Source organism: Volvox carteri (genome assembly GCF_000143455.1).
Source record: "Volvox carteri f. nagariensis unplaced genomic scaffold VOLCAscaffold_20, whole genome shotgun sequence".
NCBI classification, from domain to species: Eukaryota; Viridiplantae; Chlorophyta; class Chlorophyceae; order Chlamydomonadales; family Volvocaceae; genus Volvox; species Volvox carteri.
In genome coordinates, this window is record NW_003307563.1 from 1,426,943 (window position 1) to 1,445,003 (window position 18,061).

The 18,061-nt window shown below is 56.1% G+C and overlaps 4 protein-coding genes across 4 annotated transcripts in view; 3 read left to right on the forward strand and 1 right to left on the reverse strand.

Moving 5' to 3' along the window:
* Nucleotides 1-863: 863 nt before the first annotated feature.
* Nucleotides 864-3,969, forward strand: VOLCADRAFT_104883 (uncharacterized protein; the record flags this gene model as incomplete). The annotated part of the gene is made up of 5 exons (XM_002950735.1): nucleotides 864-1,862; nucleotides 2,662-2,711; nucleotides 2,844-3,188; nucleotides 3,281-3,469; nucleotides 3,643-3,969. The coding sequence occupies exons 1-5, from the start codon at nucleotides 1,718-1,720 to the stop codon at nucleotides 3,967-3,969; spliced, it is 1,056 nt and encodes a 351-aa protein (XP_002950781.1). The 5' UTR covers nucleotides 864-1,717.
* A 402-nt stretch (nucleotides 3,970-4,371) lies between these two features.
* On the reverse strand, nucleotides 4,372-6,843 carry VOLCADRAFT_91319 (uncharacterized protein; the record flags this gene model as incomplete). The annotated part of the gene is made up of 6 exons (XM_002950834.1): nucleotides 4,372-4,551; nucleotides 5,228-5,395; nucleotides 5,671-5,721; nucleotides 6,174-6,278; nucleotides 6,562-6,741; nucleotides 6,793-6,843. 6 exons carry the CDS (start codon nucleotides 6,841-6,843, stop codon nucleotides 4,372-4,374), a joined length of 735 nt encoding a protein of 244 aa, XP_002950880.1.
* A 1,703-nt stretch (nucleotides 6,844-8,546) lies between these two features.
* VOLCADRAFT_74797 (uncharacterized protein) lies at nucleotides 8,547-14,551 on the forward strand. Its single transcript, XM_002950736.1, has 11 exons — nucleotides 8,547-8,744; nucleotides 8,813-8,886; nucleotides 8,959-9,026; nucleotides 9,092-9,212; nucleotides 9,555-9,664; nucleotides 10,353-10,616; nucleotides 10,942-11,175; nucleotides 11,537-11,751; nucleotides 11,880-12,155; nucleotides 12,479-12,611; nucleotides 13,240-14,551. The coding sequence occupies exons 1-11, from the start codon at nucleotides 8,593-8,595 to the stop codon at nucleotides 13,426-13,428; spliced, it is 1,836 nt and encodes a 611-aa protein (XP_002950782.1). The 5' UTR covers nucleotides 8,547-8,592; the 3' UTR covers nucleotides 13,429-14,551.
* Nucleotides 14,429-18,061, forward strand: part of VOLCADRAFT_91321 (uncharacterized protein) — a gene marked incomplete at both ends in the record, with an annotated part of 4,512 nt that continues 879 nt past the window's right edge. Inside the window, 6 exons of the mRNA XM_002950737.1 lie at nucleotides 14,429-14,431; nucleotides 14,648-14,678; nucleotides 15,358-15,519; nucleotides 16,394-16,468; nucleotides 16,513-16,604; nucleotides 17,724-17,858. Of these exons, the coding sequence (XP_002950783.1) occupies nucleotides 14,429-14,431; nucleotides 14,648-14,678; nucleotides 15,358-15,519; nucleotides 16,394-16,468; nucleotides 16,513-16,604; nucleotides 17,724-17,858 (498 nt within the window). The remainder of the gene's footprint in view (nucleotides 14,432-14,647; nucleotides 14,679-15,357; nucleotides 15,520-16,393; nucleotides 16,469-16,512; nucleotides 16,605-17,723; nucleotides 17,859-18,061) is intronic.

Genomic DNA, 18,061 nt, shown 5'->3' on the forward strand with positions numbered 1-18,061 from the left:
CTTAACTCTTAACCCGCGGCCAACGGTGGAACCAGCTCCATCATTTTGCTACGACAGTGTGGAGAGAGGGCGGGCCCCCTTAGGGTGGAGGAGAGGAAAAGAAAAGAACGGAAGGCGCGCCCAGCCATAATTATACCAGTAGAAGTAGAAGCACTGAAACTTATGAATCGGCTACTGTACTATACACGGAGGACGTCCAGCGGAAGCAGTCACAGCTCATAGGGTGGAAACGTGGGAGTGAAAGAACTGCGTGCTAACCGCGTGCGTGTGCAGGTCTCGTTCCGGAGCAGCGGCAGTGGCCGAGCAGGCGGAAACTTGGGAGGAGCCGTTCTCAAAATGGCTGTTGGGGCTTTTAGGTCCTTCAGAGGAAACAGCGGCAGCAGCCATGCACGAGGCAGTAGACTCGACAGGCCGTTAAAGATTGCTGCGGGGTCATGTTGTTCGGGAGATTGAGGGAGGGAGGCTGTGCATAATGCTCTGCATGTTGCGTGTGATGCAATGGATGTGCGGGCATATTGGGTCGTTCGAAGGAAACCCGTGTCAGACCTCAGAGGTTTCGGATGGATGCGACATCATGTCAATTGTGTCAATGACGGTGAAGAATCCGGTTCAAACAGTGATTCGACCTGCAAGCCGGCCAGCAGCAGCGGAGGATTGTGTCATTGGTGCCGCCGTTGATCCGAGGCGGGAGATTCCATTTGGTGTGCCGACTGCTGGTCATGGTGGTGGTGGTGATTGTGTGGTGGTGGTGGTGGTGGTGGTGGGTGCTAAACCCGAAAAGCCACTTGCTTTACGAGGGTCGGCACACGTGGGTGCGCAGATGAGAAGGATATGAGGGTGCCGTGTGGGGGTGATGGGTGGATCACACGCATCAGGCTTACAAATCCATTCGCATCCAAACCCGTGCGGGTCACGCCTCCGTAGGTGGGTTAAGTAGGTGGTTATCAGACTCATCGTACATACACAATGCCTGCCGTGTGGTGCCATTTCACGCACTCATTCCGATAAGCGGGCACCCTGCAGGCTGTGCGGCGCACATCGGTCTCCTGCAGAACACACAACCGCGCGCACTTCATACCAGAAGCAACAGCAGCGTTAGCAGCGGCCAGCCGTACAACGGTGCATGGATGCATGCAACGCTTCCTGACCCACGTGGCCAGCTACCGCCAGCATCGAGCTTATAAGATATTGGCGACCTGGGTACCCATTCAAAAAAATTATTTACTTAAATGGTTGAAATTCTGCTCCTGCGAATGCAGGCATGCCTGCAGCCAAAAGGGGCACTGACTGATGCAACGAATCCAAGGGGCCCCTCTCCACCCCCCTCTCTCTCCCCCTGCACACACAGATAGTCAGTTCCGCAGCCTTTTTGCTGGTGTGCCCATAAGGGAACCAAGTAATAAACTCGACGACGATGAATTAGGTAGCCATATACATTCACCATATACAGCACATTGACACCACATCGGTTTAGACTACTTGGACTGTAATAACGTTTCCTGCCACAATACTACTGCTGCTAAAACCCCCTTCACACACACGCACATTCATTCCAAAAAAATGATCGTTTTGCAATCGATCTGCTGATGCGGACTGCTTCGAACTCTTTGGTCCTCCAGACCACGTGCTGTACATAACCAGCTGAAAACGATTCACCTTATGTTTTTACAGGACTGTCTGATTCTGTTGTCATCAAACCGTCGGCTTGCGGCTATCAATGGCCGAGGTCACCATCTGGGTGATTCCTGCTAGGATTACGGTCATCGGAAGACGACGTCGCCCAGCCATTAACCTGGGACCGTATCGGCGCGAGGAGACCCCGAACTGGGTTCTGCTGCGGCTGCTCTACCAACCTAATCGGGGTACCTTTCCATAGCACCACCACCGCGTCTCACGTTGCCCGCTAGCTATGCTAGCACCGAAGTAGGGGTTTGTACCGAGATGTACGTGGGCATCATCATCATCATGACGATACGCGGTGTACGAGACATCAGCAGTACCAATACATCAGCGGCCGTAAGGACACGCCGCCAGCTGCAGATAGATACAGTGTGTGTACAAACTGCTCCGCCTCTCCCCCCGAGAGACAATCTTAGGGTAGGTCGCCCCCATTCACTCACCTACCTACCCAACATACATGCAGACATACAAACAAATGTGCACACCTGCATACCCAGCACTGTAGGCACCACAGGCACCTCCGGGCGGCACCCTCCTCCAGCACCGCCACCAAGGACTGTCGGCTAGAGGCTGGATGCGGGGGGGAGGTAAAGTGCGTGCATGACATGCTACGGCCCTTACTCTGCCCTTAGCCTGGCTTGCACATTCGGAGCGAGCTATCTAGCCAGCGAGCTACCTAGCCAGCGAGCTAGGTAGCCAGCGAGCTAGGTAGCTGGGTAGGCTACGTGCCAACCTACATGACGGCGATAGTCGGGAACGTACAACAAGGTACAACAAGGCGGTATCTCTATTTGGCACTGCCCTCCGGCCCCCCTGCCTTCCGACCTCATCACCCTCTGTGCTCCAATCCGCCCCCACCCACTCCCACCCCGCTCCTCCGCCTCCCCACCTACCCCCCACCCGCCCTCCCCACCAGCGGTTTCCCTCTCAGAGCAGACGAATAAAGGCCCCCCCTTGAAACACCCTCCACCCGCTGTGCAGATACACCACTTCTCTACATCCTGACATCCTGTGTCGTACCTCGCTTGGACGTACGTACAGGACACGACCCCACTCCGGAAAGTCGTGGTACGGTGTTGGAGAGGAGGGGGCCCCACTCGGGAAAGTGATCCAAAAACACNCCATCNTGTATCCCTCCCTACCTGCCNCCGCTTCCCTCATAGCCTAAGGACCGACGAGAAGGAGTGGCGTTGCCGGAGGCGGCGGCGGGTGTGGTGGATGACCGAGAGGACGGCGGCGGTAGCGCCAAAGGTGCCAGCGGCGGCGGCGGCGGTAGCGCCAACGGCAGCGGCGGCAGTGCAGGCCAAGACATCGATGCGTGCGGCGTTGGGGCGTCGGTGGCGTCTTTGGAGACGGAGTGGTCGCCGCTGCCGCCGCCCGGCGGCGACGGCGTCGGCCCCGACGACAGGAGCCGCAGCGGGGGCGGTGATGGCGGCGGCGGCAGCACCGTCAGCGGTGCTAACCTAGCGGCCTCCGCGGGCACTGCCGCCGGCATCTCAGAGCCGCTGGTAGGGGGATGTGAGAGCCGTGCGCCTGTGAAGGGACGTTGAGGCCTGCCGGGACCTCCGTCCCCGCCACCGCCGCCGCCATTGCCTCCAAGATGGAATGCTGTCCCAGCAGTACGGCTGTCGCCGCCAGCGCCAACACTCCCGGAGACGTGCGGCCCGGCGGCGGAGCTGGCGGCGATTTCCCAAGAGCTCCACGACGCAGGGAGAGGTTGCCGGAATGCGGCAGTGACGGCGGCGGCGGCGGCAGCGGTGCTGGCGGCGGAAGAACTGGCGGCGCCGCCGTCAGTACCGCTGTCAGACGCCGCGTAATGCAGTGGAACCGATGCGATTGTGGAGACGGGGCTGGTGGCGGCGGTGGCGACTGAAGCTGTAGCCGGGTTGGTGGAGGGAGTTTGCGGATGGCTGGACTGTACAGCTACATCCCCCTCCCCCTCTCCTTCATCTTCTCCTCTAGTATCGGTTATTTTGGCCTCTTGAGGAAAGACGTCGTACGGCGGTGGCGATGGCGGCTGTTGTGTCGGTGGCGGAGGTACAAGCAGCTGCAGCGGAGGCTGTCCCTGCTTCCGCCGCTGATGAGGATGATGAGGCGCCGGCGGTGATCGCGCCGGCGATAATCGTTGTTGTTGTTGTTGTTGCTGCTGCTGCTGTTGTTGCGATGGTGGCGGCGGCGGCAGCGGTGATGATGAAGTCGGCGGAGCTGGATGAGCTCTTGGCGGCAGTAACGCCTCCTGCGGCGCCGCCCCCGCCGCCACCACCGCCGCTACTGTGTGTGGGCGCTTGAGTTTCTCAAGCAGCTCCCAGCGCCGCTGGTCCTCGGCATCTCGTGCAAGGGGGGTGAATGTCAGGTCCTGCGAACAAACCCACGGGGTCGCCTCCCCTCCACCTCATCATCGAAGGTAACGCGCGCCGCATATCCCGAGCTGCGCTCCAAGATGTGTGGTGATGGTAGCTATGTGTTTGGGTTTCCTTCTTACAGGCCAGGCCAGGCCATCAGGGCACGCCTAACAGGACATTATCTCCACCGACAATCTCCCCCCTCCCCCCTCCCGCTGGGGGGAACTTCGTTACGTTTGCTCTCCCTCACCATCCCGCTGTTGCCTTTCGCGCCCCTCCTCTCTACTGCTCCCCTGTTTTAGCGCATTAGAGCATATAAACACAGCCTGCCTTTTTGTTTCTAAAGTAATTATGGTTTACTCCCTCTCCTCTCACGATTGCATCCCCTCCCCCCGCCCCCCCCCCACACACACAAACACACACACAGCCCAGGGCCCCGCAGCGGCGGTTTCCCGAGCTGCTGTGATAGGTTCCCTCCCTCGCCCACCTTGTACGGCCGGATCTTCACCATAACCTCCTTCACCAGCGCCTGTACGGCAAGGATACACAACACGTATACGACAATGTACAACCGCTGTATACCCCTTTAGTAAAGAGTGTGGGGACTGGTGCAGATTGGCCGTGTGAAGCAGTGGTGGATAAATAGATGTAATCTGTCGGTTGTTGTCTGTTGCTGTCGGTTGCTGTCGGTTGGCGAGCCAGGAAGGATCGCGGTGGTGTGATAGGTTCCCCCCCTGCCCCGAGGTCGCGGTCTCCACGGACGCCTTTCGGTCAGCTCTACGTTTGATACACTCTTGCCCTGGCAGCAGCTTCACTCGTGTGTGGTTCGTCTTCCCCCCCCCCCCACCTGCCCCCGGTGGAAATATCCCCCACCTCCGGTATGAGGGCTGTTCAGATCACTCAGTGGTCCCATCCCCGTCAACTAATCTCTGATGCGAAGTGCGCATACTAAGAAGACGTTCCGTCCACTTCAAAACACACACACACACACGCCTCCCGTCCCCTCAATCCTCTTCAAACTGCCGTCTGCTCCCATCCGCCCTATACCCCCCGGTAGGGGTATATGCCCCTCAGCCACATATTCCGCGGACTCCGCGCCCTCCCTCCCCTTCAACCCTTTCTTAGGGTTTGCGGTTCACAAGTTTAACCACTTGTACATACATACATACATATGCACACACATACAGACAGACAGACACACGCACTTCGCTCAGTCCGTATTCCCGCAGCGCCGCCTCGAAATGTGTCAGTCCCAATTCGAAGTGCTCGGTGCCGAAGCCCCGCTGCTTGATCAGCCGCAGGTGGGCGGTCCGCACGTGGGCGCTGGGGTTGGGTCTGTCCCGGGGTCCGAGCAACCAGGTCAGGAAGGTGGACTGGCGGCCCAGGCGGGGCCCAGGGAGGGCGTACGGATAAAGACGCAAGGGGGGAGGGAAGGGGGGCGTACGGATGGCGTTGTGGAGAGGACGTGGGTTGGTGTGCGTGTGTATCTGGAAATGCATAACTTCAACTTGCATACCGTACATACATGCATACATACATACACGCACAGCGGGCGAACACAGCGCTCGCTGACCCTTAGGGATCAAGGGTTTATTTTGGCCCCCTTCCCCATCCTCATCCTTCCCCCCACCTCCCCCTGCCCTCTTACCTGCTTTGCTCTCAGTGACGTCATATCGGTGCGCTCCAGGTAGACAGACAGCTGGTGTTGACAGGGAAGGATGGAGGGGGGAAGAGTGTAGGGTGGGGCAGGGCGGGGAGATAAGGAGGAGGAGATCCGGGTGGATGAACGGCAATGGGCAGGAGAGGACGTACGAGGAGGCGGGTCCCGACAACCCTGGCCCCCAAACCCCGGGGGGGGCCCGGAGGCCATTGTGGAGACTGTATGTGCGTACGTACGTATGTATGTATCTATGTGTTTGTGTGCAGGAGCGACACATTTCCGTTAAAAGTCCTGACTATGCTGACGCTATGCCAGCAGCCAACACATCCGCCGTCCCAAATCGCGAAACCTTCGCAACGGACTCAAATCCCAAGCAAACCTGCAGAATCGCACGAGACCCATCTCCACACCGCGCACATGAAAAACATTGTTCCGTTTGGCTGCCGTATTCATGAGGTATGGTCGCCCAAAAGGCAGTGCTTTGGGCCCACCTGTTCATCATCATACAGCTTGCGGCAAAAGATCTCTACCATCCTCTTAACGGCATCGGGACCGCCGACGCGGTCCAGTAGTGGGCCCGTAGAGGGGGCAGAGCGCTGCGGGGGTTGGGGGAGAGGGGGGGTGTACCGCAGGAGGGCAGCAGGATAGATGGAAGTCATCACGGCTGCAACACGTAAGAGGAAGGCAGAGTGACTCTGATGGATTCCTGCACGCCTGTTATGTTATGCTTTCGCGATGGTTAATCCGTTGCCCATCGCGCCCATGCCCTTACGCAGCTGAACACGGAGACAGGGGAGCTGGAAGAGCGAGCTCCAGATAAGTGAGTGTTTTCGGAGCTTTGGCCCGAGCGCGGGAAAAAAAGGGACTGGAAGTACTTACCTGGACTGACAAGGATCCCTTCAAGTCCTCCTGCGCCTTCTGCCATGCCTCAAATCCCCGAACCGCATCTCGGACCTCATCCTGTCCGAAATTTGAACTGTTAACCTCGTTTGCTAATTGTGACGCATTATCGCAGGCTAAATCACACAGTCTAATGTTGAAATAATACAGTCCTGGCTCCTTTCGAGTATAAAGTCAGGAAACAGTCAAGCTCATGCATCAACAACGGACCTTCGTGACTGCTTCCTGCCAAGAGCCTGATTGACTCCAACTAGCGCCCATGTCGACGTCAAACCTTCAAGATATGTTCGTGCTATTCGGCATTCCGTGTATTGCTTTGGTAGAAGTTGGACCGTCTTGAAAAGGTTGTACGGCTTTTTCGCTGATCTTTCAAGGCTCAGATGAGATGCATGGACATCGCCGTGGCAACTTAAAATTTTCCTACACTGTCTCAGTACCAACTGAACAGTACGGTACAATAGTACTTCTGCAGTACAAGGGTTACAGTACTGTAGATAGTACGGACCCCTCGCATCGTTCAGGCCGAACCTCTGGCTGAACATCCTGTCCTCTTCCCCTGTGTAGCACTCGCAAGTCAATCTAGCTAGCTCCCGGACGCAGTTCACACCATATTACCGATGCCAGATGCACACATGTTTGAACCATATTTCATTTCTTAGAACTGCTTTTGCATGACTGCTGGATGTACGATTGGATGCTAAACAGACATTTGCAGTAGAGAGTGAATGCAGTAGGCTCGTTAGTGGCTGTGGGCCTGAATAGACTGTTGGGTTTTGGGGCGCGGGGGGGGGGGGGATAAATGCAGGAGTTCTTTTAATAATCTGAGCTGAGGGAATGTAGGCAGGCCGTGTGCGCCTAGCTAGCTAGCTAGCATTTCCATCCCCATCCTCATCCTCATCCTCCCATCCCCACACAACCCATGGGCTGCTTCGTTGCTGGCGGCATCATTTCGTTTGGCCTCACCCGATCGTGAAACCGCACGACGCACGTGCAGCCGCGATGGCAGGATTGGCCTGCCTTTCGGTTGTTTTGGAGCTCTGTAAGCAAACACGATGAAGTCATCCCCAAAGTCTCTTCTTCTGAACAGAAGCAAACCCGCTGCTTCCCGAGGTGGAAAGCAGGTAGGTAGTGTAGCTAATGCGGTGGGACCGAAAGACCCCGATTGATGGGTTGTGAGCCGTCTTAACGTCCGCTAACTGACGGAAGTACGACAAAGCGCACAGATTCGTTGTGACTACCGAGGTGAATACCAAGGCAGATCCCAAGGCGAACCCCGAGGCGGATAGGAAAGCGAGATGGTGTAACGGCTCATGCTCGTTACAGGTATAGTGGGGCATGGATGGAGTCTATCGTACATACATAGCAGAGGTAGCCTTAATTCAGCCTGAAAGCCTCTGTTTTATGCCCAAGCACAGAGTTTAACACATTCCGAGGGACCTAAACTCTCCAGACTGCAGAGTTATGTGAGCGAAAGGATGTATGCATCCTGCCCTCCTGGTGCCTGGGCCATCCACCTGCATGACCTCCATGCGCGATGTTTTCCATCTATGTTTTGATAATTGTTTGGACAAGCACATGCGCGCGGCGTGCACTACATCTTGCGCAAGGCATGTACTGAAATGTGTAGACGAACAATTTACCTGAGGTCACGTTCCTTAGTTTTTCAGCTTACTATGGAGGTTATGCAACGCACTTATATTTCGTCACAGGTATTACAGGCAAAGTGTAAACAAGTACCTCGTAAGCGATAAGCAGCTGGGCCGACCAGGACCTGCCTGCCTGATATTGCTGTTGCTACGTTCGATAGCGTTCCCCTTTATCAATCTGCCAACTTCAGGTGCACCGCAGGACAGCTCTCTGCACGCATTGTACGGCAAGTCGTGAAGGTGCGCTCGGCGTGAAACGCCGCTGGGGACACTTCAAATGCAGAGGTTGTTTTCTTTTGGTCTCCATTACCTGCGCTTAATTTTAGGTTGTTGAACCAGGTAACGCTACAACAACGGCATACAAATGGCCTGCATGCAGCGTGTACAGAAGTCGGTCGCTGCGCGCGGAGACCAGCAAGTCGCTTCCGCTGTCGCGATCCAACCCCGTATTTCAGCCAAACCTCTCCTGGCAGGTCGTCCCATTGTTGCCGACTCTTCGGCACTGTTGCTTGTCGGGTAAGTCGCCGCCACTCGGCCGACAGCCGACTCAAAACTTCCCTAACGCTCTCGCGCGAATTCCACAGCCGGGCTGCTCGCCAGCAGCTAAAGGCCACCGCGGCACCGCCTGCACCTGCGCCGAGCTCTATGCCAAGCAAGGGTAAGAAAACTAGGCTAATTGGCAAATTGTGTCGGGATGAAAGCCTTTCCTATCGTCCTTTTCTTTTCGCAGCGATGACAGGGAAGCCTAGGGCACTTATTTCGCTTTCGGACAAAACCAATTTGGACATGCTCGTGAAGGTAAGTCTGCAAGGTGGGATGATGCCGTCGATTCAGGCTCGACAAGCAGCCTCGATACCGTGTAGGGCCTGGCAGAGCTGGGCATCGAGATTATCTCTACTGGTGGGACTGCAACCGCTATCCAGAATGCCGGTGTGCCATGCGCCAAGGTGGAGGATGTTACCGGCTTTCCGGAGATGCTCGACGGTGGGTCTTCCAAAATGACGTTTCTCCTTAATAATTTCTCCGTGATCCTGATCCGTTGAGAATACGAAATCCACTTGAGAATACGAAAGAACATTCTTCCCGCTCCGTCATACTTCAAAAACAGGCTCCTTATGACCGCTATGACTGTCAAAGGCGCACGGAGCTGCCTTGCCTGCCACCATCCCTCTTACAGCGGAGAGCTTATTTCTCTTCCCACTTCCTTTTCCCCGTCCAGTCGTTCCTCTCGTCCAGTTGTTCCTCTCATCATTTCTCTCCTTCCCCATCCTCCCCAAGTACTCCCGATCCCGCGCCCTTCCCCCGTCTACACCCCCGCCAACTTAGGCCGCGTAAAGACGCTGCACCCTGCCGTACACGGCGGCATCCTGGCCGTTCGTGACAAGCCCGAGCACATGGCCGCTATTGCCCAACACAACATTGGAACCATTGATCTGGTGGGTGCCGCACCGGTATCCCCGGGGGGGGAGAGGTCAAGGAGGGCCTTATGGGAGGGAGTACGGGGGGCTGGGGATGTGATGCCGGTGTGTGGGGGCTGAGGGGGAATGCCGGGAAGATGTGTTTGGTGGCGAGAGAGGAGAAGTGGCGGGCCGGGTTCGAGGATGTGTTTATGTATGTATGTGGATCGGGGGGTTGGAAGGGCGGTATTCGTGCCGAGTCCGGCGCAGGAACTTGGCATCTGAGAGGATTCCCCGGGCGGCGGGATTGCCGTACGTACGGCACATATTTGTGTGTGTTTGGGATATGTGTGTCGGCATGGAAGAGAGAGCATTGGGAGATGAAAGGAGGGAGCGTGGGTTTACTTAGGGTTTCTGTTCGGACGGCAGCGTAGTCGGCCCCGCTCCCTTTGGATGCATGCACACATGTCTGTCTGTTTGTATGTCTGTGTGTTTGGATTTCTTCTTGGATGTACGGATGGATGGTTGATCGCGTGCAATGAGGAGCCCGAGAGCCATTCAAAAACCTGCCCCGCATATAATCCATGACACCCACTCGCACTCATACACACATGCCTACCCCCCCCACACACACACACGCACACAGACACAAACACACACCCCATCCCCACCCCACCTCCCACCCATATACACCCCTCCACACACACGCGCGCACTCGCACTCGCAGGTCATTGTGAACCTGTACCCCTTCCGCAAAACTGTCACCTCCGACCCCGCACCGCCGTTCGAAGTTGGCGTGGAGAACATCGACATCGGCGGCCCCGCCATGATCCGAGCTGCCGCTAAGAACATGGCGCACGTGGCCGTGGTGGTGGACCCCGCGGACTATCCGCAGCTGCTGGAGGCCTTGAGGGGGCGTCAGGCCGGCGCGGAGGGGGCGGAGGCGGCGCTCTCTGATCTCAGGAAGAAGCTGGCCTGGAAGGCGTTTCAGGTACGGATGTGGGGTTGGGTGCGGGTGCGGGGTCATGGGGGCGGGGGTTGCTTGTTTGGCGAGTGGGAGGGGCCGGGAGGGGTTGTTCCTCAGCGGGGGGTGGAAGGCGGTGATGTGATGCGGGAGTGTTGGGAGGTGGGGGGAAGGATGGGTGTGTGTGTGCGAGTGGAGGGGTGGGCTCGGGGGGAATGGTGTGTGTATGTGCTCGTGCATGTCTGTCTGCCTGTCTGTCTGTGGCATTCATATACGTGGACTAACCCTCTGCTGCCGCTGCGGCTGTTGCTCTTTTTGACCGATGTCCCGTTCGGTGTGTATTGTACGACAGCACTGCTCGTCGTACGACGCCCAGGTTTCGGAGTGGTTGTGGAGTCAGGTAGGGTCGGGTCCGGCCCCCCAGATGACCGTACCGCTGCAGCTGGCGCAGGCGTTACGGTACGGCGAAAACCCGCACCAGGCCGCCGCCTTCTACACAGACTCCTCCCTGCGTGAGTACAACGCGGGAGGCGTGGCCACCAGTGTCGTACACTGGGGCAAGGAAATGTCGTACAACAACTACCTGGTGAGTGGGCGCGAATGACGGGGGGGGTTTCAGGTACAGTGACGTTTGTTTACATCACTCGTAAAAACTACTATGCAAAGTTTATCATCTAGGGGTGACTTTCGGTAAGTAATAATATTGATTGGCTGCTGGGATATGTTGCGGAGCAAGTTATTACGATGTGCTGTTTGGGGCCGGTTTCAGGTTTTCAGGTCGGACGAGCACCTAGCCGTGGAAATTTTTTATATCGGTGGAAGCATTCGGCAAAGAGTTATTACTAGAAATTCACGGCTCGCCCGCTCTCACGCATTTTGATCTTTTTATTCTTCACCGCCGCCGCCACCTCGCCGCCACCCCCCCCTTCGCCACCTCCTCGCCGCAGGACGCCGACGCGGCTTACCAGTGCTGCTGCGACTACTCAGAGCCGACGTGTGTGATCGTGAAGCACACCAACCCCTGCGGCATCGCCTCCCGGGGGGATCTTCGGGAGGCGTACCGCCTGTCCGTGAGGGCGGACCCCATCTCCGCCTTCGGGGGTATTGTGGCATTCAACCGGGCTGTGGACGCGGACCTGGCCCGGGAGATTCGGGAGTTTAGGTGAGGCGGTTAGTTCGTTGGGAGCCACCCAGCCCGTTTACCTTACACTACTCACACCACATTTCACTTGTTTGCATCACTTCTCACTTCACTTCTCACATGTCACTTCACATCTTCTCACACCACAGGTCGCCCCAGGACAACGAGACCAAGATGTTTTACGAAATCGTCATCGCGCCGGGCTACACCCCGGAGGGCTTGGAGGTGCTCAAGGGCAAGTCTAAGAACCTGCGTATCCTGGAGGCCAAGCCCCGCGCCCCCTCGGGTCTGTCTCTCCGTCAGGTGGCGGGCGGCTGGTTGTGGCAGGACGCGGATTCCCTGTCGCCGGAGGGCATCTCCTTCAAGTGCGTGTCGGAGGCGCAGCCCACTTCTCAGCAGCTAGAGGATTTAAAATTCGCCTGGAGGTACGTATGTATGTATCTGAATCTGTATCTGAATCTGTATGTTCGTCCCTCCCCCTCCCCAGCGTGTGTTGGTCAGTCCAAAACATTGGTCAGAACAGCCGTTACATGGCCGCTTTGTCTCTCTCTCTCTCTCTCTCTCTCTCTCTCTCTCTTTTCTCTCTTTTTCTCGCCCTCCCTCTTTCCCCCTCTCCTTCCCCCTCTCTTATATCCTCCATACGGTGATTTCCGCCCGGCCTCCCGCCCCCGGCCTCCACCTCCCCCCCCGATCTCAACTTCACTCGTTCGCGATTCGTCTTTCCCCCGATCCCTCCTCTTTTTAACAGGGCGGTGAAGCACGTCAAGTCCAATGCAATTACCATTGCCAAGGACGGCCGGTTGCTAGGCATGGGCTCGGGCCAGCCGAACCGTGTCAACTCCGTGCGCATTGCCATCGAGAAGGCGGCTGGGGAGGTGCAGGTGAGGCACTGGAAGGAGCCGCAAATGGGGGAGGAGGAGAAGGTGGCGTGTGTATTGTCGCCGTCGCTGTTATTGCTACTGGGGGTAGTGTACCGGTGCCGATTAGGTTACGTGGGGGCTGGGGCGGCTAACGGAGGGGGTCGTTTGAGGGTTAAGAGGAGGGGAGGAGGAGGTAAGAGTGAGGTAGTGAGGTAGGGAATGTATTACATTCCAAGATACAGTTCTCCAATAGTTCTCTAACACCATCTCTCTCAATAGTTCTCTAACACCATCTCTCTCAATAGTTCTCTAACACCATCTCTCTCAATAGTTCTCTAACACCATCTCTCTCAATAGTTCTCTAACACCATCTCTCTCAATAGTTCTCTAACAACCAACCATCGCAACCTCCTAATAGTTCTCTAACAACCAACCATCGCAACCTCCTCCTCCTGTCTAGCAACTCCGGTGGTTTCCTGTTGACTTGGTGCCCATATTGTTTCCCTTCCCCCGCACCCTTCCCCCCTCCCCCTTGCACTCTTGCCCTGGCAGCAGCTTCACTCGTTTGTGGTTCGTCCTTCCCCCCTTCCCCCCATCCCTCCCCCCCCCTCCCCCCCAACCCCATGCACATCTCCATCCCAAACCTCAGGGCGCCGTGTTGGCATCCGACGCGTTCTTCCCCTTCTCGTGGGGTGACAGCGTGGAGATCGCGTGTAAGGCCGGTGTCAAGGCCATCGTGCATCCGGGCGGCTCGCTCCGGGACCAGGACGCCATTGACTGCTGCAACAAGTACGGCGTCGTACTGCTAACCACGGGCGTGCGGCACTTCCGGCATTGAGCAGCGTTAAAGGAAAAGCGACATATATACATATCTGGTCGAGAACTTGTGCACAAAGTAAAAGACGGGAAGGTTTTCGTTCGTCTTTTGTTTTCACCCAAGGGGATTCGATCTGGTGACCTGACTGCGGGGAGATTCAGGGAGCTGGCGGGCGGGCGGGCGGGCGGGAAAATGCATCTCGACGATGGATCATGCAGCCAGGGGGGGGATGGTTGACATATTGCGGGTGCGTGATGATGATGATGATGATGATGATGATGAATGACACTGAAAACACCGTCATGTACTTAGGGATAAGTTGGTGCGCACAAACACTGACCCACTCACCCGCGTTTGTTCAGAAGCACCGCAGCAAGACCGTGTACGTGCACACACGTGCACAGATGTCTATGTGCGCTGCGTGCTTTTAAATTGCATGGTTTGATTACTGTTCGTACATGTACGGTTCGGCGAAGCTGTCTTTCCTTCGTTGCTTGGATGTCGCTGTGCATGCTCACTGGCAATTTCTTGCCAGTGGAATTGTCAGTCTTTTCGACAGAATGACTTGCCGATGAGCCAGAACGGAATTTCTCGGGGGCTCGGGAGGAGGAAAGGTGAATGGTGGGCACACAGGCGATGTGATGTGATGTGATGGGTTGTGCGGGTGGGAGTATGCATGTGCATCTTGGTGGCCTATGCCGGGCCGCTGATTTGCGACTTGTGCAGCAGCAGCAGCAACAGCATGGACCATTTGGCTGATCAGGTTGTCGAGGCTGGTGGTTTAGCCCCTTGCTCTGTTGGCGATACATAGTTAACAATGATATACGCTTGCGTGGTTCGGATACGTTGATGCAGTAAGCAACCCTAAGCTGATCAAGCGAATAAGATCTTTTTGACCACTAGAGATGGGACTATTAAGAGGTGATGCGCCGATAGTCCGTACAGTGGCACGGTAGTGCGTATAGTCCGATAGTACGGTAGTGCGTGCAGGAATTTTGCTTCTTTAGTTTCCCGGTGAATCATGGTGTGTGTGTCTGCTGTGTGACTGGGCCCAGCCCCCATGACATGCGTGGAGTTTGCCAGCCAGCTGTGGGGACGTAGCTAGCGATGGTCTGAGGAAAGCATTTAAACTTGTTCTTGTCGTCGTCGTCGTTCTTGCTCGTGTCACGGCACGTCATGTGACTTAGGGTAAAGGCGTGTGCCCCCCTTCAGGATGTACACGGCGTGTGCCCCCCTTCAGATGAATGTGTTCACTGAAGGAGTCCTGAATGGTCAGTGAAAAGCGGTTGGATAATAAGGCGTTAGTGATTAGCTCAAAAGACTGTTCCCTGAGCGTCCACAAAGGCATCTTAGGACTCGGGAATTAGATGCAAGCCGGACTTTAAAAATAGCTTCTATTCCAGCCTCGTCCCGTGGTTCTATGGTTGATGAGAGCTGAGCCATACAGCAAAGCACACCAAACACTTCCAAACGCAAAGCAGGTGAATGGGAGGATTTCATGCGCATAGTTCTTGCGCTTAAGGTTTTATCTATGTGCAAGGATTCCCATGGCGCGGAAAGCAGCCAGAGTCAGCGCAAAGCATCTGTGCACATACACGAGATTTGAAGCAATCGTATGTAATTTTTAACCTACGAGTATCTTCTTCATCGACAGAACACGGCAAAAATTGAAACGAGCTCGGTCTCGGAGCCAACGTGTTCTGGGAAACAATCGACTGGAAGCGATTTTCGTTGCTCCAGCTCGGCAGGAATTCAACGCGGTTATCCTCAACTGTCACTTCAATCTAGAGCGGCCACCCATCGTTTCTGCTCGTCCCCATTCTCCTGCAAGCTCCAGTCCACTTAATTTCCAAGCTTTTGTATTTGCTATGAACACGCTACAGCTTCAAACTCTCAATAAGATCAGCTCATGTAGACGAAGCTCAGGCAATCTCACACCTTCGCTTCCAGCAAGCATATCCACAGGTCGGACGCGCATTGTCAGCTGTCTGGCCCAGCAAGGCCATCCGCAGCCCGAGCTGCAACGCATCGCTCCCAACCGGCGCGGTGTGCTTCTAGCTCTCCTTCCCTACCTCCCAGCGGCAGCGGCCTTTGCCACCGATACCGATGCGGGTGCGTTTTCCGACCTCCCCCTCTCTCTCCCCTCATGCTTACGCATACAAGCGACGCCGCGTACGCGGTAACCAAACCCTAGTTGGCGGGTCCCGGCAAGCCCTATTCGCCCTCCATGACCAGTGGCCATGGTTATCTTGCCTACCCCACCTTCCCTTTCGCTGTATGGCAGAATGGAGATGCCGGAGGGGAACGGGGGGAAAGGGAAAGGGAAGAGGAGCTGTGATTGGAGTGGGGTGGAATTGGATGGGGGGGAAATGCCCGAAAAGTCTAATACCTTAGGGTTTCCGGGTGGGCCTCTTGGATCTGAGTTCTGTGCATGTACGGCAACCCGTATATGCATGAGAGGGCTCAGAGGGCATGTTTAGACCTGAGAAGACTTTAGTTGTCAACAGAAAAAGGACGTAGGCGTTACACCGTAACGAACCTCGAAGGAGGTTGACCTGACGATGTCGCCCTTACCCACGGGCTTGGGGGTTTGATAAATCAACCCGACGTACATGGTACGGTACGGTACGGCACGATGCGTTGGAAGCATGGCTCAGCGCATCGTCAAGAGTCCAGGCCGGAGGCCGGGTTATTTATCGCCGTACTGTACGGCACCGCGCTGTACCGACTGACAAGAATCCAGGATTGGATTCAACAAGCCACCACCAAGCCTCTCACCAGCATATTTCGAGTACAGTTTCTAGCGCTGTACGGCCGGTGGTGGCCAAACACCGTTGACCATCCTCCTGCCACAAATTTAAGGAATCCCTGACACTCATTTCCCTTCACGCCCGTAATTCTGTATGTATGGATATAGGCAGAGTGGAAAGGCATGGAAACTGAAGGATTGCCTTGTCGTACATTCGTACGGACGGATGTTGTGCAGGTCCTGTGCCTCTCCCTCGCCCGGTGATCGAGCCCGGTAAGGCTCCCGACCAGTCCAAGTACGACCCCACGGTGGGTGAGCGGGTGTGGTGGATGGCAAATACATACATACATACGCAGGTCAGGCACTACTGGTAGAGCACGGACCATTGCCCCGGGGAGATCCCGGGATCGAGACCTGTCAGGGTCGAAAATCCTTCCGATGGTGGAAGGTAAAGTGCCTCTAGTCGATGGACGGTGGTGACCTGGGATAAAGTTGACTTGCGAGCTGACCAGGAATGGAGTTGGGCCGCTGTTGATCCGGCAGATTCCGTTGGATGCTGGTGGTGGGTGCGGAACCTGAGCGATCCACTGAGAAGTTGACTAGGGGGTGACTGGATGAGGGTGCCCCGAAATACCGGGGAAGGCAGGGTTTCGCAGGGTAGCTGCCGCAGGGTGAAGATATATGACCCCCCTGACCCCTTGCCACCCCACTTCATACGCTGGCTTTTCATTTGTGAGAAGACTGGTTCTTGGGTGAGATGATCAGGTGTAAACAGTGACTCTGTCGTACGATCTCTGTCTCGTACTGTTGTGTCCTATTTGCTCTGGTCACAATCCTCTTCTGGCTATTCGCCGTACACGTGTTGTCACCTGGGGTTGTCCTTTTCGTTCCCACCCTCACTACCCCCTGGCTGGGCGCACTTGCTTTCTTTACGTGTCTATCTCGTAATCCACCGGGCCTGGACCGCCCGGTGGTTCGAGCTAAAGTGTCACTGTCGGCCACTGGTCCAAAATAAATATCGGGGATTTCGGTTTAGGGGACTTCGGTTTAGAGGATTTCGGTTTAGGGGATTTCGGTTTAGAGGATTTCGGTTTAGGGGATTTCGGTTTAGAGGATTTCGGTTTAGGGGATTTCGGTTTAGAGGATTTCGGTTTAGAGGATTTCGGCTAGTAGCTTCGATCATTGACTGGGGGCTGTTGGATGAGGTTTGGTCAGGTGGCATCGCTGCCAAGTGGCGGTTTTACTTTGCTGTCATGTATCAGCATCATCACGATGTAACAGCTGAGGATGATAAGGAATAAAACAGATACGACATCTGTGTATTGCTCACATCTCCGGATTGTTATGTGCCATGTCCTCCTCCACACCTCCCCGCCCCCCTCCACATTGGCGCTTTCTGGCAGGGCTGACATCCATCACGATCGCCTCCCCCTTCCCGCTCGTCCCCAGTCATCTCCTCCCGCATCTTTTCCCCTCCCCCACCCACCCCCCTAACTCCCATCTTTTCCCCTCCCCCCCTCCCTCTCCCCTCCCACATACACATACACACACACACCCGCGTGTGCAGGACCCCGACCTCCGCGAGGCCGCCGCTCTGCTTCAAAAGGCCCTCAACGCCGCCACCGTGGAGGAGGAGGAGCGGTTGTGGACCCAGGTCATTGACATGTACGGACAACTTGACAAACCCTGGGTGCCGGATGTGGTGAGGGGGAAGGGGGGGGAGAATGGTTGGGCAGGTGGGGTGGGGTGGGGTGGGCGAGGAGGAGACACGGTAAAAATCCGATGCTGATGATGCTGACGATAATGGTGATGACGATGATGGCAGGAAGCAAAAAAAGCTGCCGCGATGTTCCTGAGGCCGTGTCGGAGGGGTAAAGGGAAAAGGGGTTATCAATTCAGAACCAA

Bases quoted from the DNA above. Each gene is read 5' to 3' on its own strand.
- VOLCADRAFT_74797 (XM_002950736.1), top strand. From the start codon at position 8,593: ATGGCCTGCATGCAGCGTGTACAGAAGTCGGTCGCTGCGCGCGGAGAC. The intron at 11,752-11,879 runs GTGAGGCGGTTA...CTCACACCACAG, and splicing joins CGGGAGATTCGGGAGTTTAG to GTCGCCCCAGGACAACGAGA. The intron at 12,612-13,239 runs GTGAGGCACTGG...CCCAAACCTCAG, and splicing joins AGGCGGCTGGGGAGGTGCAG to GGCGCCGTGTTGGCATCCGA.